The following is an 18946-nucleotide window of genomic DNA, read 5'->3' as shown; positions in this document are numbered from 1 at the left end:
TGGAGAAGGAATATCGTTGTGGTAGGTTTTGCAAAGTAACGAAACGTAAGATTAATGGATTTAAAATGTAATTTAACAATGTAGATGAAAATGTTGTGTTGATATTTTTAACGTTGTGAACATCACCGAACCGAATGGTACTATCCGTTTGGGTAGCTGATGATAGGAATGCACCTATGGTCAGCTCGATTATAGATCTTTTGTATCTTAGTCTTATATATATATATATATAAAAGATACAGGAATAATTTGTTTTTTATTCTCAAACGCGTGATAATGCTAATAAATAGCGGGATGAGGATAAATTATCCATTCCTTGCAGAAAAATACATTACCGGCCAGCCTTGAGACGCGAACTCACATCCCTGTGATTACGCGTCAAGTGTTTTACCATTAATCTAAACTGCCCAGTAACGAATTCTTCCGCAATTTTAGAACTTATAAATTTAGCTTCATAAGACGCTAACGTTATCATGCGTTTGAGAATAAAAAAAAAATTATTCCTGTATCTTTCAATACATCTCAACGCTTCTAAAAAAGCAAACTTTGTTTGCTTACTTTCATCGTAAGTTGAATATATATATATTATTAATCTCAGAGTAGCAAAAAAATTTAGAAATTCTTTTTGCTACCATTTGTCTAGCGAGAAGAAAAAAAACTAGTCAATAGGCTAATCTTGGTTCTCCTGCAAATTATTTTATTTTGCTGAAAATAGCTTGAAACCATGGTTCAGGAAATAGATGGTAAATGCTTTTATTTTTCATTCCCTTTCGAAATTATCCCTAATTATGGTTTGGAGTTTGGCTGCTCCTTCTAGCGGCTCAGATGTCCTATTATGGACATCTCTCTTATGTGCTTAAATGTACACTGTATGTATATATATATATATATATATATATATATATATATATATATATATATATATATATATATATATATATATATATATATATATATATATATGTGTGTGTGTGTGTGTGTGTGTATGTATGTATATAGATATAGTAAAGTGCAAAGTAATTGTAGATTCATAGTCTGTGGGCATCGGCTTAATTTGGTGTCGTTTGATTTTCTTCATAGGCAACCTAATTAGGCTTGGAGAGTGATTTGATATTGGTGTCTAGTTTTGGGAGATTCTGGCATACATTGGTAAGTTGGTAGACTTTTGAATAAGGGATCATATGTATTATTGCTTAGCCCCAAATCAGTTCTAATCCGTTATATCTGTCATCAAAGGCGTTCGGATAATGACTAGTACGTATGCTTGAATAATAAGACTAAATTGTCAAATGTATCTTCTGTTATTGTTTTTGTTTTTTTAAAAAAATGAAGAAAGCTATTGGAGGTTAACTGACTTTGTGCAGTTACTACATTTTCCTATTAGTTCCTGGCACTTTTTCAATGCGTGGTTGACCGCCTCGATTTCCTAAGTACTTGACATCATCACTGTCACACATGCAGGTACGGTTCTCCAGTACCCAAGTCCGAGTGCGATGTTCTCAAAAATCTCCAATTTCTGTGATGGGGGCTCAATCGCGAAAAACTCTAGTCGAGAGAATGACATTTGCCTGATGCAAAACGGTTCCGAGAATCGGCTGTATAGGTTTATATTGACTACTACTATTCATGAATGAAGTACGACCGTACTCCTTCTTGTTGACTCCAAATTATTTTAATACATACAAACATATATACGTACATACATACATGCATACATACATACATGCATGCATACATACATACATACATACATACGTACGTACGTACGTACATACATGCATACGTATATATATATATACACATACATATATATGTATATATATATATATATATATATATATATATATATATATATATATATATATATACATACATACATCATATATACATATATATATATATTTATATATATATATATATATATATATATATATATATATATGAATAATGTACACAGTGTTATACCGATGATGTACATAAGTGGTTCTCAACAATTCCCTTTTATTTCTGAACCCCTTTGACCCTTTGATTACTATTTTATTCTAGTGGGTACTCAGTTGCCATTTTAATGCTTAAAAACTAGTTTTATAGATATTTCTTTTAAAATTGCTATTTTGTTATTCACTCATTCACTTGTATACGCTGAACTACGTAAAACGCGAGAGAAAGAAACATGACTGTTTCTTGCAATAAATACAACAAAATCAAAATTTTTCATGGAGGATTAAAAAACTGTTGTGAATTCCCAATTTACTATTTTGCTAGCGTGGACGCCCCCAAAATCTCATATGAATCTCCAGGCTCCACATGGACCCTGGTTGAGAACCGCTGGTACACATCAAAGATTAGAGTGTACAGACTAAAGTCATGAAAATATTCATACATGAAGCTAGTTATTATCGGATTCAGTGGACAACTAAATTAACGATGCTCGTTGATTTAAGTACAATTTGATTGGATAATTAAAATTAATATCAAGTTGTTCGAGAGGACGATATAAAAAGGAAAATGAAATGAAAACACAGCTGTTTGGCGTTTAAGCTTTTACGGAAGATATTTACGATGTAAACGAAGTGAAAATAGCCACATCAAATCAGGTATAAAATGCAGGCCACAGATGTGACCGAATATGCAATGGCGAGAAGCTCACATTCTCTGTTTTGCACTTTGCTCGATCCATCCAAAAACAAAACACACTTTATCATTACCGTTTCTTTTTGTTTGTTTCCCTTCTGTTTATCAAAATAAATACAATAAATATATATCAATAAATAAATAAATAGACAAATAAATAATTAAATAGATACACAAAAAGAAAGAAACAATACCAAGATAATCATTGTTATCATCATTATCATCATCATCTTCTTCATCAAAATTAACAGCAGTAGTCTGAAACACCACCAAGACATATAAAGTTGTTTATATATCATACGAACTGTCTGTGTGTGTTTCGTGTGTAATACACATACACACACACACAAACGATTTTACGTATTGTTGTTAATATCCTTATTGTTGTAATTGTTGTTGTTGTTGTTGTTGTTGTAATTGTTGTTGTTGTTGTTGTTGTCATTAAGTTTTTTTCCAAAGAAACATTTGAATGTCATTTCTTGTCAATGACGAGAAAATGCCATTATTAATCTCTCAATTTTTTTTTGTTAAATTTACTGTTTTATTATCATTATAGTAATTATTATTATTATTATTTTGAAGTTTTAAAAGCGATTCAGACAAGAAGTGTCACTGCAAGTGAACAAAGGCACACTCAACCAATTCAAAAAAAAAATACACTTATAAATAAATAAATATTTAAATAAATAAATTAATTAATAAATAAATGCATACATCTAGGGAAAATATCTACCATTACTTCATAATGTTCGAAGTTAGTAATTTCAATTAGAATATATGCAAATACAGACTTCTGATTTTTTTGTTTGTTTGTTTGGTTTTTTTAAAAATTCTTTTTTGTCTTTTGAGTTCTCTTTTCTATCTTTCTGTTTTTTCTTTTCTTTTTTCTTTTTAAATTAAATTTTGATATCGTTGTTGTTGTTGTTGTTATTGTTGTAGTCGTCGTTATGCGCTGAAGACTTCCAAAAATGTAAATTCATTTATTTCTTCATTCTGGAGAAAAAAAACCATCGTCTGTTGGCTTTCCACCGAAGTCTTGAGATTATACATACATACATACATATATATATATATATATATATATATATATATATATATATATATATATATATATATATATATATATGTATATGTATATATATATATGTATATATATATATATGTATATATATATGTATATATATATATATATATATATATATATATATATATATATATATATATATATATGTATATATATATATATATATATATATATATATATATATATATATATGTATATATATATATATATATATATATATATATATATATATATATATATATATATATATATATATATGTATGTATGTATGTATGTATGTATGTATGTATGTATGTATGTATGTATATATGAATGGGTGTATAAACAAGAGAAAACGTTCTCAATACACACAAGAGAGTTTTCTTCTATTTCTTCGTTCGAGGCTGGAGATATTTCACTCCGTCGTAAGTGTGATGTATGTATGTATGTATGTATGTATGTATGTATGTATGTATGTATGTATGTATGTGTGTATATATTGAAATCGTGTTCTTATCATTGAGTTATTAATTTTATTATTATTTTTTTTACGTATTTCTTCAGAATCTACAAAAAACGAGTAATTTCATTGCCAGTCGTCGTAACGTGTTGTCATTTAATTATACTATCATTAATTAATCACTATAATTAATTAATTAATTAATTACTATCACCATCATTATTTTTTGTTCGTTTTTTCATGTAAAGGATTACTTCTCCATTTCAATAATTATTTTTCATTACAAAAACCACTTCTACAAAAATGGCTGTTTCCTGGTTCTTTTAAAAGTTTTAAGATTTTTCTGCAAAAAAAATTATCTGAAATATAGAAATATATTTCGATAATGACATTCCATCCATTTTTAATCAAATTATCATTGTTGTTAATCAATTGTGATCGACTGATTATGTCTTTATATGCATATCATCTGGGTGTTTTGCGTTGTACTTCAAATGATATATTTCATATGAGTTACTTCCCTTATCACACGTATGATTTTGATTTTTAGTGTATCATTCAAGAGTGAAACAGGAAAACATACAGAATGAGAGAAAGAGAGTCGCTATCTATAATCTTACACAATTTATATCTGTATTCTCTTACTTTCTATCTCTCACTTTTCCCCCTTTTCCCTTCTTTTATCCTGCATTATTATACCGTGTAAATATTATATATATATATATATATATATATATATATATATATATATAGGTTGCATTTGTATAATTTACGGAACTAATAATCTCTATGTTCCCATGTCTGCTTAGTCTGTTATCTTTTAAATTATAGTACAATAATGGATGTAAAAAATCGATAGATAAATAGTATTGAATAAAAAAATATAAATATTGAATTTTCAGATCGGATTTATAATGCGAGCGTTTAAAAATATTGATATAAATGAGGACGATATGTCAAAGGACTAACTTGCCAACACTGGTCGAGATTTCTATACATACATACGAATATACACAATCACCCATTACTCCATATATTTATCCATAAATACACAAACATACATACGTACATACATAATTACATACACACACACATATAAAAAGAAATATATGTGTGTGTTTGAGCGACCAATCCCAAGAAAAATGGTCGTTGCATCCATTCCATTTTATTAAAAAAAACTATGTCAGTCTTACATTCTTATCTCTTAAACTAAGATTGACGATGTATATACGTTATATATTTTAAAGATACCATGCCCACCACATACACACGAGCGCGCACTGTTATTTGTGACACCAACAGAAAGATCTCGGTTTCACTTCCCGATTGGTTGTCCTGTTCTGTTTCTATCATCCCAGACATGAATAGAAGAAAATGGCCTTAAAATACAGTATAATGCATTTTTTTTTAAAGATCTGCATAAAAAATGTCGTTATTAATGTTGCTTTCCTTCTATTCGTATTTACTGATATTTAATTTATTATTATTATTATTATTATTATTATTATTATTATTATTATTATTATTATTTTTATTATTATTATTATTATTATTATTATTATTATTATTATTATTATTATTATTATTATTATTATTATTATTATTATTATCTTAATTCAGTTACTGCTACTTCTTTCTATTAAATATGCTCTTCCTTCTTCCGGAAGGATAAATTTCGTAGAAAAGTGATTGGTTAACAATCTAGCTAACCTTCTGCTTCTGTATGGTGTACGTGATAAGAATGTTGTAGATGTTGACGAAAATAATGTTGATAATATTGACGATAATATTGAGAGTGTGACAGTGAGGATGGTTAGAGTAGCGATAATAATAGTTAGAGTGATCAAATCACTGGAATAATTCTAAAATCTTAACCTGGGATGGTAAAAAATCGATGACAAAGCTGATTGTTTCTAGCCATTGAATTAAAATCATGTTGTAGAATTTAATTAAAAAAGTAATTTTAAAAAGAAAATGTGATAATATAATGCGAGTTTTATGAAATATTTTTTAGTAGGCTTGATGGGTTAGACTGACATGTGTTCGGCAGGCTTCTTTCCAAATGCTTTTATTTCCCAGTGTATGTACGAATTTATAGAGAGATTTCAAACGAAAGTCGTAACCCGATTCATTCCTTTCTTTATGCGAGCTTCGAAAGGTCAATAGTTTTGATGTGGACGAGTTTAAAGAATAAATAAATAAATAAATAAATAAATAAAGACACTGACATGTTTGTCTTGGAATGGACGAATTGTCAAGAAGACGCTCGATGATTTTAAAACAATGGCTTTCGCGGAGTTAAGATCTTTGGGTGAGTGTGTATGTGTACTGTAGCTGTAGTTATTGTAAAATATATCTTTCTCCTTATATTCATTATTTTTTCCTTTTTAATATATTCTTGTTTCTTTATTCTCTTCGTCTGGAAATACAACTATATATTAATGGAATGATGGTTCAGTTATATATATATAAAATAAATAACATACACACGCATAGATCGCATGAGTGTGTACGTGTGAAGTGTATGTGTGCATGCGTGCGTGTATGAATGTGTGCAAATATATGGCTGAAGTTAATTTAAGATACCATAAAACTAAGAATGTTTACGTTAATAACTGTCGGGACGAATAAGTGAAACATAAAGAATTTCCTATAGCGCACAAAAACAGTCGTTAAATACATTTATTTGCCACTAAATTATCATTGTGATTAGTTACCTATCTCTCTATCTTTGAATGGAAAATATATTTATGAAGATTCGTTTGAATAGTTTGTCTATAATTTTTTACAAGACATTCAAGTTCAAACACTTTGAAACAGATTAACTAAACATTATGACTCCTATTATAAATAAACAACAGATACTTCACAACCGACATAAAATAAACACCAGCAAACTGCTAATGAGAAAAATAACCAAATCTTCAAACACTAACTACATACATTGCTGACAAATATTCTACGCTTGGGATGGGAACATAAGAGATTTTAATTCTTTCATAATGTATGAGAATTAGTATAAAACTAACGATGACTTTAATTTTCTCCACTGGCTAATTCCTACGTGGAATTTCATTTTAATTTCCTACACCCTCTCTATCTTCTCTCTTTCTTTAAGAGGATGTTAATTCAATCGGGCATTTTTTAATTTGTTTGTTTTACCCTTCTTCTTCTTTCATTCAGTTGTGGTTCTGCCAGAAATATAGCTGTTATTTCTGGTATTATTACAGAATCTTCACGCCTGATGTTTCCACGACTAAAAATAAGAGTTCTCTATGTAAGCTATTCAGGTGTTTTCAGACAGGTGTTTCATTGAATTCCCATACTCTTATCGGGGTGATCACATCAGCATGAACAACTACAGGACGTAATCGATCTTCATGGCGGCTATCAGCTGATTTTGAACGATTTTTTCGGTAGGCATTTTTCCTGCTTGAAGTAATCATTCTTCCCAATCGATCCGATTCTTCATCTGAATGCTGCAAATAAATAAATCAATTAATTAAATGAAGATATAAATTTGCATGATTAATACTTTTATTACATACAAACATAGATATGTGGTTAAAAAGTTTACCTCGCAACCACGTGGTTTCGCATTCAATCCCAATGTGCAGCGCTTTGGAAAATGTCTCCTCATATAGGCCCCCCTACTATCCTTGACGAGCTATGCCTTGTGGGTGAATTTGGTCGATAGGAACTTTATGGAAACCCGTCGTATATATATAAAGACAAGCCAATCGCTAGTCTTCGTTTAGATACAGACAAAAGAACCCCATTAAACTAGTCACATCTTAGAACTGAAGGCCAAAAATGCCGTCGCACACCATCAAGTGAACATCGTTGAGCGATTCACGCCATATGTTAATGGGTCAAGGAGGTGCAGGTTTTGTATAGCTGAAAAAAGTCATATCTTTTTTAAATTTAAGAACTCCTGTGACCTGTTGAATTCGAGATCGGAAATTTTCACAAAATGCAAGCATCTCGACAAGTTTCTAAAACTTAACTTGAGAACTCCACCCTCTCCGCATAAGATTAGCGAAACATGAAGCGCCAGTTAACACAAATGTTACCATAAATAAAATTCTACTATTCTACTTTCAGTATTGAATCACCCACCGACTCAGGAAACATTCCGTTGTTATTCTTAAAGTAATTTTAAAGCAACATCTTCAATGTAACACACGCGCGCACGCACGCAATGGCACAAGAGAAAATCAAATTAATGATCTAAGATAAAATTAAAACGAACAATAAACAACTTAATTCTTCAAGGATGGAGAATTTATAACGTTATGAAACCTTACCAATGCTTTCTGATTCTGTGTCTGTTTGTCTTCCTTTTTCTGTTCATACCGATTTTCTCTATCAACTGATGATATTTTAATTGGATGGAATGCTGACATTGGTGGTTCTTCTAAAATTTCAGGAGATAATTTCTCAGGAGAAGCAGAGGCAGAAGGTCCCCAACTTTGTATCGATTCGGTTGGTGTTGATCCTTCTCCAGTAGGTCTCAAAGGATTAGAATCAAACGAAAAAGTCTTTTTGAAAGATGGACGGAGTTTCTGCTTCATAGCTTTGAATAGATCTGATGGTTTCATGATTGATGGAGCGGCAGGCTGTGCTGCTTGGACGCCTACTCTGGCAATAGAAGTCAAAACTGGATTATCAACGCTACTTGATTTCTTAAACAAACGTCTTTTCTCTTTGGCACTTGATGGTTTTACATGTAATACATTTTCTGTCGATGATGAAGCCACGGTAACTTCTCGCTTCTCAGATTCAACAACTTTGACGTTGTCATTCCAGGAGACAGAATGTTTCGATTCACTAACACCACTCGTTAAAACTCTAATCTGAAAAAAGAAACATGGCAGTTAAAGTATTGCGACAAATATATCTTTTAAAAAAAAGACGACTGTATAAAATCAGGCACATTCGTATATGTATACATTTATACTCACCACTTCTAAACAAACACGACTGTTTAAAAGAACACGACTGCATAAAATCAGGCACATTCATATATATATATATATATATATATATATATATATATATATATATATATATATATATATATATATATATATATATATATATATATATATATATATATATATATATGTATATATATATATATATATATATATATATATATATATATACATTTATACCTACTCCTTCTAAACAAACAGTCTATCTTTCTCTGTACGTACTTAGAGGTGAGTGGAGGCGCAATAGGCCAGTGGTGAGGGAAGCGGACTCGCAGTCGTAGGATCGCGGTTTCGATTCCCAGAACGGGCGTTGTGAGTGTTTATTGAGCGAACACCTAAAGCTCCACGAAGCTGCGGCAGAGGGTGGTGGCGAAAGCTGCTGTACTCTTTCACCACAACTTTCTCTCACTCTTTCTTCTTGTTACTGTTGTACCTGCATTTCAAAGGGCCAGCCTTGTAACACTCTGTGTCACGCCGAATCTCCCCTGAGAATTACGTTAAGGGTACACGTGTCTGTGGAGTGTTCAACCATTTGCACGTTAATTTCACGAGCAGGCTGTTCCGTTGATCGGATCAACTACTTGAAATAATAGCTGTTCCATCTTCCTCATATCATTCTATACCATTTAAAAAACAAGGAAGAAGTTGAGCAGCAATTATATATATATATAATCCTATCAAGTGGTGCTTTTAAGTTAGACATGGCCTGGACCAATCTTTGGTCGAAACAAATCTAAGTTTTATCTAAGTTTTATATATATATATACATATCTCTCTCTCTCTCTCTCTCTCTCTCTCTCTCTCTCTCCCCCCTCTCTCTCTCTTTCTCTCTCTCTTTCTATCCCTCTCTCTCTCTCTCTCTCTCTCTCTCTCTCTCTCTCTCTTTCTCCCCCCTCTCTCTCTCTCTATATATATATCTAGGGGTACCTGGCCTTTCTACTACTTTAATCCTGGTACCCTGTAAAATCTCTGATCTGTAGAACTTATCCCTTCGATAGGTTCCCATGTACGGAGAAGAATTGTATTGCATGTAGGATGAACCCCTATATATATATATATATATATATATATATATATATATATATATATATATATATATTTCAAATTTTGTAACAAGGCCAGCATTTCGGAGGAGGGCTAGTCGATTACATCGGCCGCAGTATTCAACTGGTACTTATTTTAGAGACTCCGAAAAGATGAAAGGCAAAGTCGACCTCGGTTGAATTTGAACTCACAATATGTGAAGATGGGACAAAATGCCGTTAAGCCTTTTTACCCGGCGTTGCTAATAATGATTCTGCTAGTTCACCGCTTTAACAGTTTTATATATATTGAAATACTTGCTGTCTGAGGCTGGAAACCTCTTTGAATGCAGAATGTATTATAAGGTTCCCTCAATTTCGCAACGACAGGATAAGCTATAAAAGACATCAGACTGCAGAACCAGGTGACCCAATTTCAATTCCATAGCGTACTATTTTCCTCCTTACCCGCAGTTTAACACACTAGATACTTTGTGATATTACTCTACGCATACATTTATTCATGACTCACGCTGTATTGGTTAGTCAGGTAATTAGGCACTATAAACTTTAGCACCATTATTTCTCAGCGTTAATTGTCAGGACTGTAGTTGTGAGCAAAGTACTGCAGTAGTACTTTAGCGACATCAATTTCTGAACTGTTTTTATAATTTCCCCTTGATGATATATCATTATTTTTTTTGGTGTGTCTTCTCACCCGAAACACACACACACACACACACACACACACACACACACACATTCTTTTAATCCCTTTTCTTTAGCTTCAGTCACAGGACCGTGGCCATACTGGAGCACTGCCTTGAAGGCTACTTACTTCATTTGTCTTTTGTCGAGCTACCAGATTATTGGAACGTAAAGAAACCTTCACCGGTTGTCAAACCGACAGGAAGAAGGTGGGGGCGAACACAAACAAAAAGATTCATACACACACATTTGCAGTGTTTTTTAGGACTTCTGTTTTCACATCCTGGTGCGTTCAAATCTCGCAAAGTTGAACTTTGCCTTCCATTTTTTAGATATCCTTTTCTTTTCTACTCTAGGCACAAGGCCCGAAATTTTTGGGGAGGGAGCCAGTCGATTAGATCGACCCCAGTACACAACTGGTACTTAGTTTATTGACTCCGTAAGGATGAAAAGCAAAGTTGATCTCGGCGGAGGTTGAACTCAGAATGTGAAGACAGACCAAATACCGCTAAGCATTTCGCCCGGCGTGCTAACGATTCTGCCAGCTCACCGCTTTTAATAATTATTCTTACTCTAGGCAGAAGGCCTTGAAAATTTTGGGGGCAAATAAGTAACTGGTACTTATTTTATCGACCCCGAAAGGATGAATGGCAAAATCGACCTCGGCGGAATTTGAACTCAGAATGTAGTGGCAGACGAAATACCGCTAAGCATTTCGCCTGGCGTGCTAACAGTTCCTGCCAGCTCACCACTATCTTTTACCTAAATAATAAACTTTATATTTGAGGTATTTAGTTATTTTACATATTTTTATCGTGTGATCAAGTGATTGACCAGACTATCAGATATTGTTATACATCGCCGGTCCCAGTGCGCTTCGCATCGTTTTAGCTTTCGGATGATACTACTCCCATTGCTGGAGGTTTACATTTGAGTGGACTGGAGCAACGTGAAATTAAGCGTTTTGCTCAAGAACGCAATGAGCTGCTCGGTTGAGAAATCGAACCCATGATCTAGCGATCACGAGTACAGCACGTTAACCACTAGGCCACGCGCCTTCACATATATGTTATAATTTTTGTAAAAGATAATTCCACACTATCTTTACGAAGTGGTTTACTTACCTCGCCTGCATCAGGCATACTCATCTGCCTGCTGTGACCAAAACCTGCTCCACGCCTGGGCCACGACATACCATAGTCGGAAGAAGGTTGTTGAGCAAAGAACTGCTTTCGCGCTGTTATTGGAGATACATTATCAGTGCTGACGCTTCTTGTTGGTACAGAAAGATTTGGTGACACTGGCTGAAACGACGACGGTGACGGTATAGTTGTCGCTGAAGTAGACATACGTGGCAGCATTGATGACATCGGCAGATTAAGAGAAGTTGCTGATGTCGTGGTAGCTAAAGGTTCTGTTTTTGCTGGCATCTGTTCTTTTTGGGTGGTCGAGACAGAGAAAATAACTTCTTGGTTGTCCATCGATATGCTTTTGATTAACGTTTTGTTTTTAGGTAATTCCCCTGAAAGAGAGGAGGCTGCTTGCAAACCGCTTACGGTAACTGAGTGAGGTTTTTGTTTAGAAATTCGTGAGGGAGATGGTGAGCGAGATTTGGTATGACTTGTGTTATAACTCATTGTCAGTTGTGGAGATAACAAATCTGTTGAAGAAGTCGTTACGGTCATCTTCTGAAGAGCATCACTAGTGTGGCTTCGTGTGATACCATTGCCTGCTGACACTGGTGATAACAATCCTGATGATGTATCCGGACCGAGAACATTTTCAAGCTCTTTGTGCAGTTCTAACTGGGTACTGGAGAGACTTCTAATTATGAAAGAAACAAAAAACCAAAAACGTCACTTAATAACGACCGAAAACATTCGACCAAAAAACGTACGAGCGTTTCATCACAACCAACAAAATAGTTACTTGCAGAATGTGATATGAAGAGGATAAAAGTTTGAGTAAAATCAACATTTGGATTTAAAATATTCCACCATAGATATCTTCGTTATTTTTTACTTGTTTCAGTCATTGGACTGCATCCATGCTGTGGCACCACCTAGAAGGGTATGGTCGAATAAATCGGCCCCATTACATATTTTTTGAGTCTAGCATTTATTCTATTTGTCACTTTTACCGTGCCGCAAAGTTACGGAAACTTAAACAAATCAACACTGTTTGCCAAATGGCGAGAGGAGAACAAACGTAAAGACACAAGCATACATATTCACGACTTTCTTCCAAGCAGTCTCCTTCCACCAAATTCACTCATAAAGCATTGGTCGGTCCAGGACCATAAAAACACTTGTTCATGGTTCAGTACAGTGTCACAAAACTCGAGACCATGTGGCTGTAAAGCGGGTTTGGTAAAAATTCGAATTAGTTATGTCCATCCATGTGTTACAACACTCTCTAGAAATCAATACAATACAATTCAAAAAGACAGAGCAATGGAATTTAAGCTTCATTTAAATATTTAATATTGAGAGACTTACCTTCTTACTTGAGACTGAACTTCCCGATCTTTGGTGTCGATATATCGAATGAGATCATCTGTCATTGTATTTAATACAATTGAAACCTGCGATTAGAAAAGACGGGTTTGTATTGGTTTTAGATTATCGATGTTAATATTTCGGACATTGTATCACAATGGACATCAAATCGATCTTTTGTCCTTTACTTCTTTCAGTCATTAGACCGTGACTATGGTGGGACAACGCCTAGAAGCATTTTTAGTCCAATGAATCAACCACAGTCCTTAATTTTTAAAGCCTGGTGATATTTTATTAGTCTCTATTGCGGTGGACACACACACACACACACACACACACATGACGGGTTTCTTTCAGTTTCCATCTACTAAGTCTACTCGCAAGGCTTTGGTCCGTCCGAGGCTATAGTAGAAAACACTTGCCCAAGGTGCCACGCAGTGGGACTGAACCTGGTTGCATGTGGTTGGGAGGCAAGCTTTTTATCATACAACCACGCCTGCGCCTACATCACAGAAAGTTTTAAGAAATAGTGTTAAAGTAAGAAAAGAAAATTAGAAAAATACGGAGAATTGTTGCTTAGATTGTATTAAATAAAATTTTGAATAACAATTTTTCAAGACATTCAAACATTAATATGGATCATCTAAAGAGTTAAAGTGTTTATTTAAACAACTTCAGCGCATCTAGATGTTTCTAGGATTGTTGGAGAATTCACATATCCTATTAATATACCCAAGTGTATATGAAACCCGTCTCACGATAATCTCCGGGGATTATATAGAAAAGATATCAGGCTTTGTTTTTGATAACATTCACTGTTGTTCCCTTCAATGACTTCTTCACAGAACACATCAAAATTTGTTGGAAACTAATCTAAGTTTGATAACAATAAAGAAAATAGGCATTTATCTGTTCTAACATGCATGCATGTATGTATGTATGTATGTATGTATGTATGTATGCATGCATGTATGTATGTATGTATGTGTATGTACGTATGTATGTATATAAGTATATATATGTGTGTATATATATGCGTATATATGTATATATATATATATCTATATGTATATATATGTATATATATATATATATATATATATATATATATATATATATATATATATATGTATATATACACACACACACACACACACACACACACACACACATATATATATATATATATATATATATATATATATACACACATATATGTATATATATATATATATATATATATATATATATATATATATATATATATATATATATATATATATATATATATATATATATGTATATATATATATATTATGTATATGCATGCGAATCATCACCATACACACACACACACACCTACATGTAATTTTTTTCGGAACTAAAACAATGAATGTTGTGTAATATATAAGAAAGGTCTTACCTCTGGCATGTTAGCTGGAATAGGCTGCAAAAAAAAAAAAAAAAAAATTTATAAACTCATTATCATCAATTAGAATATTTTCTTTTTACAACAGAATTAGAAAATTTATGTTGTATGGTATTTGATATGCCTGTATTTATCTGTATCTCTCTCTTGTTGACATCTCATTCTACAGCAACCAGCACCCTACCAAAATACTCCCCTGCCGTGAAAAACAGTTAGAAATGAGGAAGAATAAAAGGGTGTGTAGTTACGTGAGAGATATTAGGATTTAATTAAGGAATCAACGAAATATTAGGATTTAATTAAGGATTAGGATTTAATTAAGGAAGCAAAGGAATTTATTATATTTTGAGTATTTTAACCAATAATCGTACGATAAAGAAAGACCTACTGAATATGTAAAAATCAAAATTAAAATGTGTACAGTATCCCTCGACTATCGCGGGTGTTATTGATCCAAAACACTCCGCGATAGGTGAAAATCCGCGAAGTAGAAACAGTACTGTACTGTATATTTAAAAAAAAATTTTTTATAATTTGCATATATTTATTTTATTATAAATGCAAAACAACACCTCAGAGGAATCGACGTAAGCTTAAATAAGAAACCGCGATAGGTGAACCGCGATAGGTGAACCGCGTTAGGTGAACCGCGATATGGCGAGGGATTACTGTATATGTGAAGTTCTGTAAATGATCGTATTGATGGTATATAAGACACACAGCGAAGGCGCGTGGCTTAGTGGTAAGGATATTCGGATCACGATAGCCTGGTCATGCGTTCGATTCGCAGACAATGGGATCAAGTCGATTGCATCGACCCCAGTGCGTAACTGGTACTTATTTAATCGACCGGGAAAGGATGAAAGGCAAAGTCGACCTCGGCGGAATTTGAAGTCAGAACGTAACGGCAGACGAAATACCGCTAAGCATTTCGCCCGGCGTGCTAACGATTCTGCCAGCTCACCTCCCTTATTGGGGTGCATCTAATATACCTGGGAGTCTTTTATGTCATCAAATACGACATGTCATTAATTTAAATGTGAAAATTTGGAAGATATTGAATTTCAACATTGACACAAGGCTAGACTTTGCAGAAGAATAAAAACCGATTGCATAGACTCCAGTATTGTAGATGTTTGGTGCCGGATATATCGAAATTAAGCGGAGAAAAGAAGACAAAATTAATTCCGATAGAATTTGAAATCAGTTTTGAACTTAGGAAAACGAAACGAAATGTTTTGTACTTTTCTTTGAAAATCTCTAAAGAATAATTTCCCGAAATGATAATACATCGTTGTGTACTAGCTATGAATGTGTATAGTTGTACTGCTGATGGACTCTTCTAATAATAGTAATCCATTTGTTCATCAGAAGCTTTCGGCTGCATCACACATGCACTATAAATAAAGAACCCATTTATCCTTTATCTTCTCGTTAGACATGTGTTAAAGTAATATCTTTTGTGCGTGGGTGGTTGGATGCTCACAAAACACTGAAATTTTCATTGCCTTCTTGTAATTCAAAGGAAGATATAAACAAGTAATTTCCTGTTGATTTTTCCCATAATTGTAGAAGGATGTGGAACCCCATGCCACGAACTAAAAGAAAACTCAGGTATTGTGTGTGGATTCTCTCGTCACTTCGACGAATGAAGGTTAACAAGAAACAGCTGCTCTGTGTTCTTCTGAAGAAAGTGTGAAGTTGTTGGAATCTAGGTTTGCTGAGCTATCTGTACGATAAACGTTATAATGAACGTGATTTGGGCCGAGTTAGTTCCACTCTTTTGTCCTTAAATGCCACCAGCCTAGCAGTTTCCAAGATGCAGGATTTGTATAGAATTACATTCCCTCAAATGAGTAGTTAAAAAGCAGAAGGGCCTCATCTGCTCGGAATTCGTTGGGGGTATCTGTCAGTAACGTTCTTCGAGACTCAGTTCCGTGACTTACCAATTATCACATAGCTGGGATCCTGACATTTTCTGCTACTCAGGGTCAGAGTAGACCTGGGAACAGTAGTAATTAAAAGGTGGTTCAACACTCCTCAAAACACTGGAATTCCCGAACCAGGGCCCTAAAACCAGATGCAGTTTAGAGTCTTCCCCAAAACATACTCAGATACACAATTATATCAAACATTAACGAAGCGCAAGTGGTGCTGACAATAGCGAAATATTTACGTCTATATGACACATATACAACAACCACCAGTAAAACATTTCATCGAGTAAGTGAAGTTAAATACAACAACCTAGCTAAGAAGCTAACCTGCCTCTAATCTGGCGTGATGCGATCTTCCAACAGCAATTACACTATGTTTAATTGCGTCTCTGATTTATTTAAATTCTAAAGAATATTGTTTCCATATGTTAACTGATGTACAGCATCGTGCATTTACTCAGTGATTCATTCATCACTACTTCAACAAATATATTGAGGATTATATTTCACTGATGAGGCCAGAAAAATTCCCGAACTCAGTAGCATAGTTAGTGGATGAGATGGGGGCGATGGAGGGCGGTGTGCCCCGAGAGACGTTTTTACGGGGCGGTACTGCTGGGTCTACTGCATAGGAGAAGTGGGGCGGAGATGAAATGCTCAAGGGCTTTTCTTGGCGGTACACACTTCAAGAACGGCACTGCTTGAATTTGTAGTTTTGCAACCAGAAGAAGAAATAAAAATAACATTTCATTTTCCCTAGAGATTTATACTCCATAGATTAAATACATCGGTATCAAATTTTGGCACAAAGCCAGTAATTTCGTGGGAGGGGTAAGTCGATTACATCGACCCCCAAGTGTTCCACTGGCACTTGTTTTATCGACCCCGAAAGGATGAAAGGCAAAGTCGATCCCGATGGCATTTAGACTCAGAACGTAAAGTCGGAAGAAATGCCGTATTTTTATCCAGCGCGGTAACGATTGTACCATCGACATAGATTACACTTTAAACTTTACATACTAAATTTAGATTAGCAGTGGTGATGAGTTAATATTCCACAAATAATTAACAACAAAAACATAACCAAATAAATAACGGAATTATCATATTACCTGTGAAAAATGTTTGCTGCTTCTTGAAACAATGTTTGCATTGATTTCACCTTCTGGAGTTTTGTTATCAGTTTCCAATAGAGATTTGATGTGATTTAACTGGAAATAAAAACAACGAAAATATAAATGTAGTCTTAGACCAGTTAAAGAGATGACAATAGCAGCCATTATTTACAGCAAACACTAGATAATCATATTTTCTTTTATTTAATTATTCCATTACCAGTTTCAGCCAGAGGTTGTGGCCATACTGGACTACGACCATTAGCGCTTATGCTTGCTTATTTTAGATTTACTTTCCGGTCCTCTTTACGGAATGGGCCTCTGTGAAGTAGTGAGTCGGAAAGAGCTGCCCTTCATTGCATTTCTCGCAATGAAGTGGGCCCATCTGGTATATCCGATAAAAATTTGTCTAATTGTTCCTTTTAGCATATCCACATTTATCCTTTGTAGATCTCTGACACCTTTTGGCAAGGTATTGAAAAATTTGGGCTTTGAAACTCTGTTACACTATTGGGTTCCTACTCCGGGCGAAAAAAATTTCTAATTTCTTTTGTCAGTTTTAAAGTAAGATGAAAGAATAAATCTTATGGCTTTACCTTTTCAATAAACTTAAAACACAAGAGTTCAAATATGGAAAATGGTAATGTCTACACAATGGGTGCGTTATTTTAAATGTATATTTCTTTCGCTGCCATTGCTGTCCCACATGTGTGCGTGTATGTGTGTGCGTGTCTGTGTCAGTGTGTAAAAGTGTGCGTATATAAAGGTGTATATAAGCACATAAACACACACACACACACACACACACACACACACACACACACACACATATATATATATATATATATATATATATATATATACATATGTATACTTGTATTTTCATATACATACACAAATACATATGTGTGTGTATACATACATATATATGCATATATATGTGCATGCATATACATACACATATAAATAAATATAAATATACATATATATATACACATCTCTGTGCATGTATCCATGTGCATATGTGTATATTTATGTATGTGTGTGCGTATGTATGTGTGTGTCTATGTGTGTCTGTGTGCC

At 33.7% G+C, this 18946-nt stretch overlaps 1 protein-coding gene across 1 annotated transcript in view; it reads right to left on the bottom strand.

Moving 5' to 3' along the window:
- Window positions 1–6533: 6533 nt before the first annotated feature.
- The window catches only part of LOC106879862 (uncharacterized), a 340042-nt gene continuing 327629 nt past the window's right edge, over window positions 6534–18946 (bottom strand). The window contains exons 15-20 of the mRNA XM_089349477.1: window positions 17861–17959; window positions 14806–14829; window positions 13383–13468; window positions 12009–12708; window positions 8465–9013; window positions 6534–7636 (exon numbers count right to left, since the gene is read on the bottom strand). Of these exons, the coding sequence (XP_089205603.1) occupies window positions 7454–7636; window positions 8465–9013; window positions 12009–12708; window positions 13383–13468; window positions 14806–14829; window positions 17861–17959 (1641 nt within the window). The 3' untranslated portion in view covers window positions 6534–7453. The remainder of the gene's footprint in view (window positions 7637–8464; window positions 9014–12008; window positions 12709–13382; window positions 13469–14805; window positions 14830–17860; window positions 17960–18946) is intronic.

Source organism: Octopus bimaculoides, chromosome 3, assembly GCF_046866305.1.
Source record: "Octopus bimaculoides isolate indiv1 chromosome 3, ASM4686630v1, whole genome shotgun sequence".
Classification (NCBI taxonomy): Eukaryota; Metazoa; Mollusca; class Cephalopoda; order Octopoda; family Octopodidae; genus Octopus; species Octopus bimaculoides.
The sequence above is the reverse complement of the archived record's forward strand: the minus strand, read 5'-3'. Positions and strand labels throughout refer to the sequence as shown.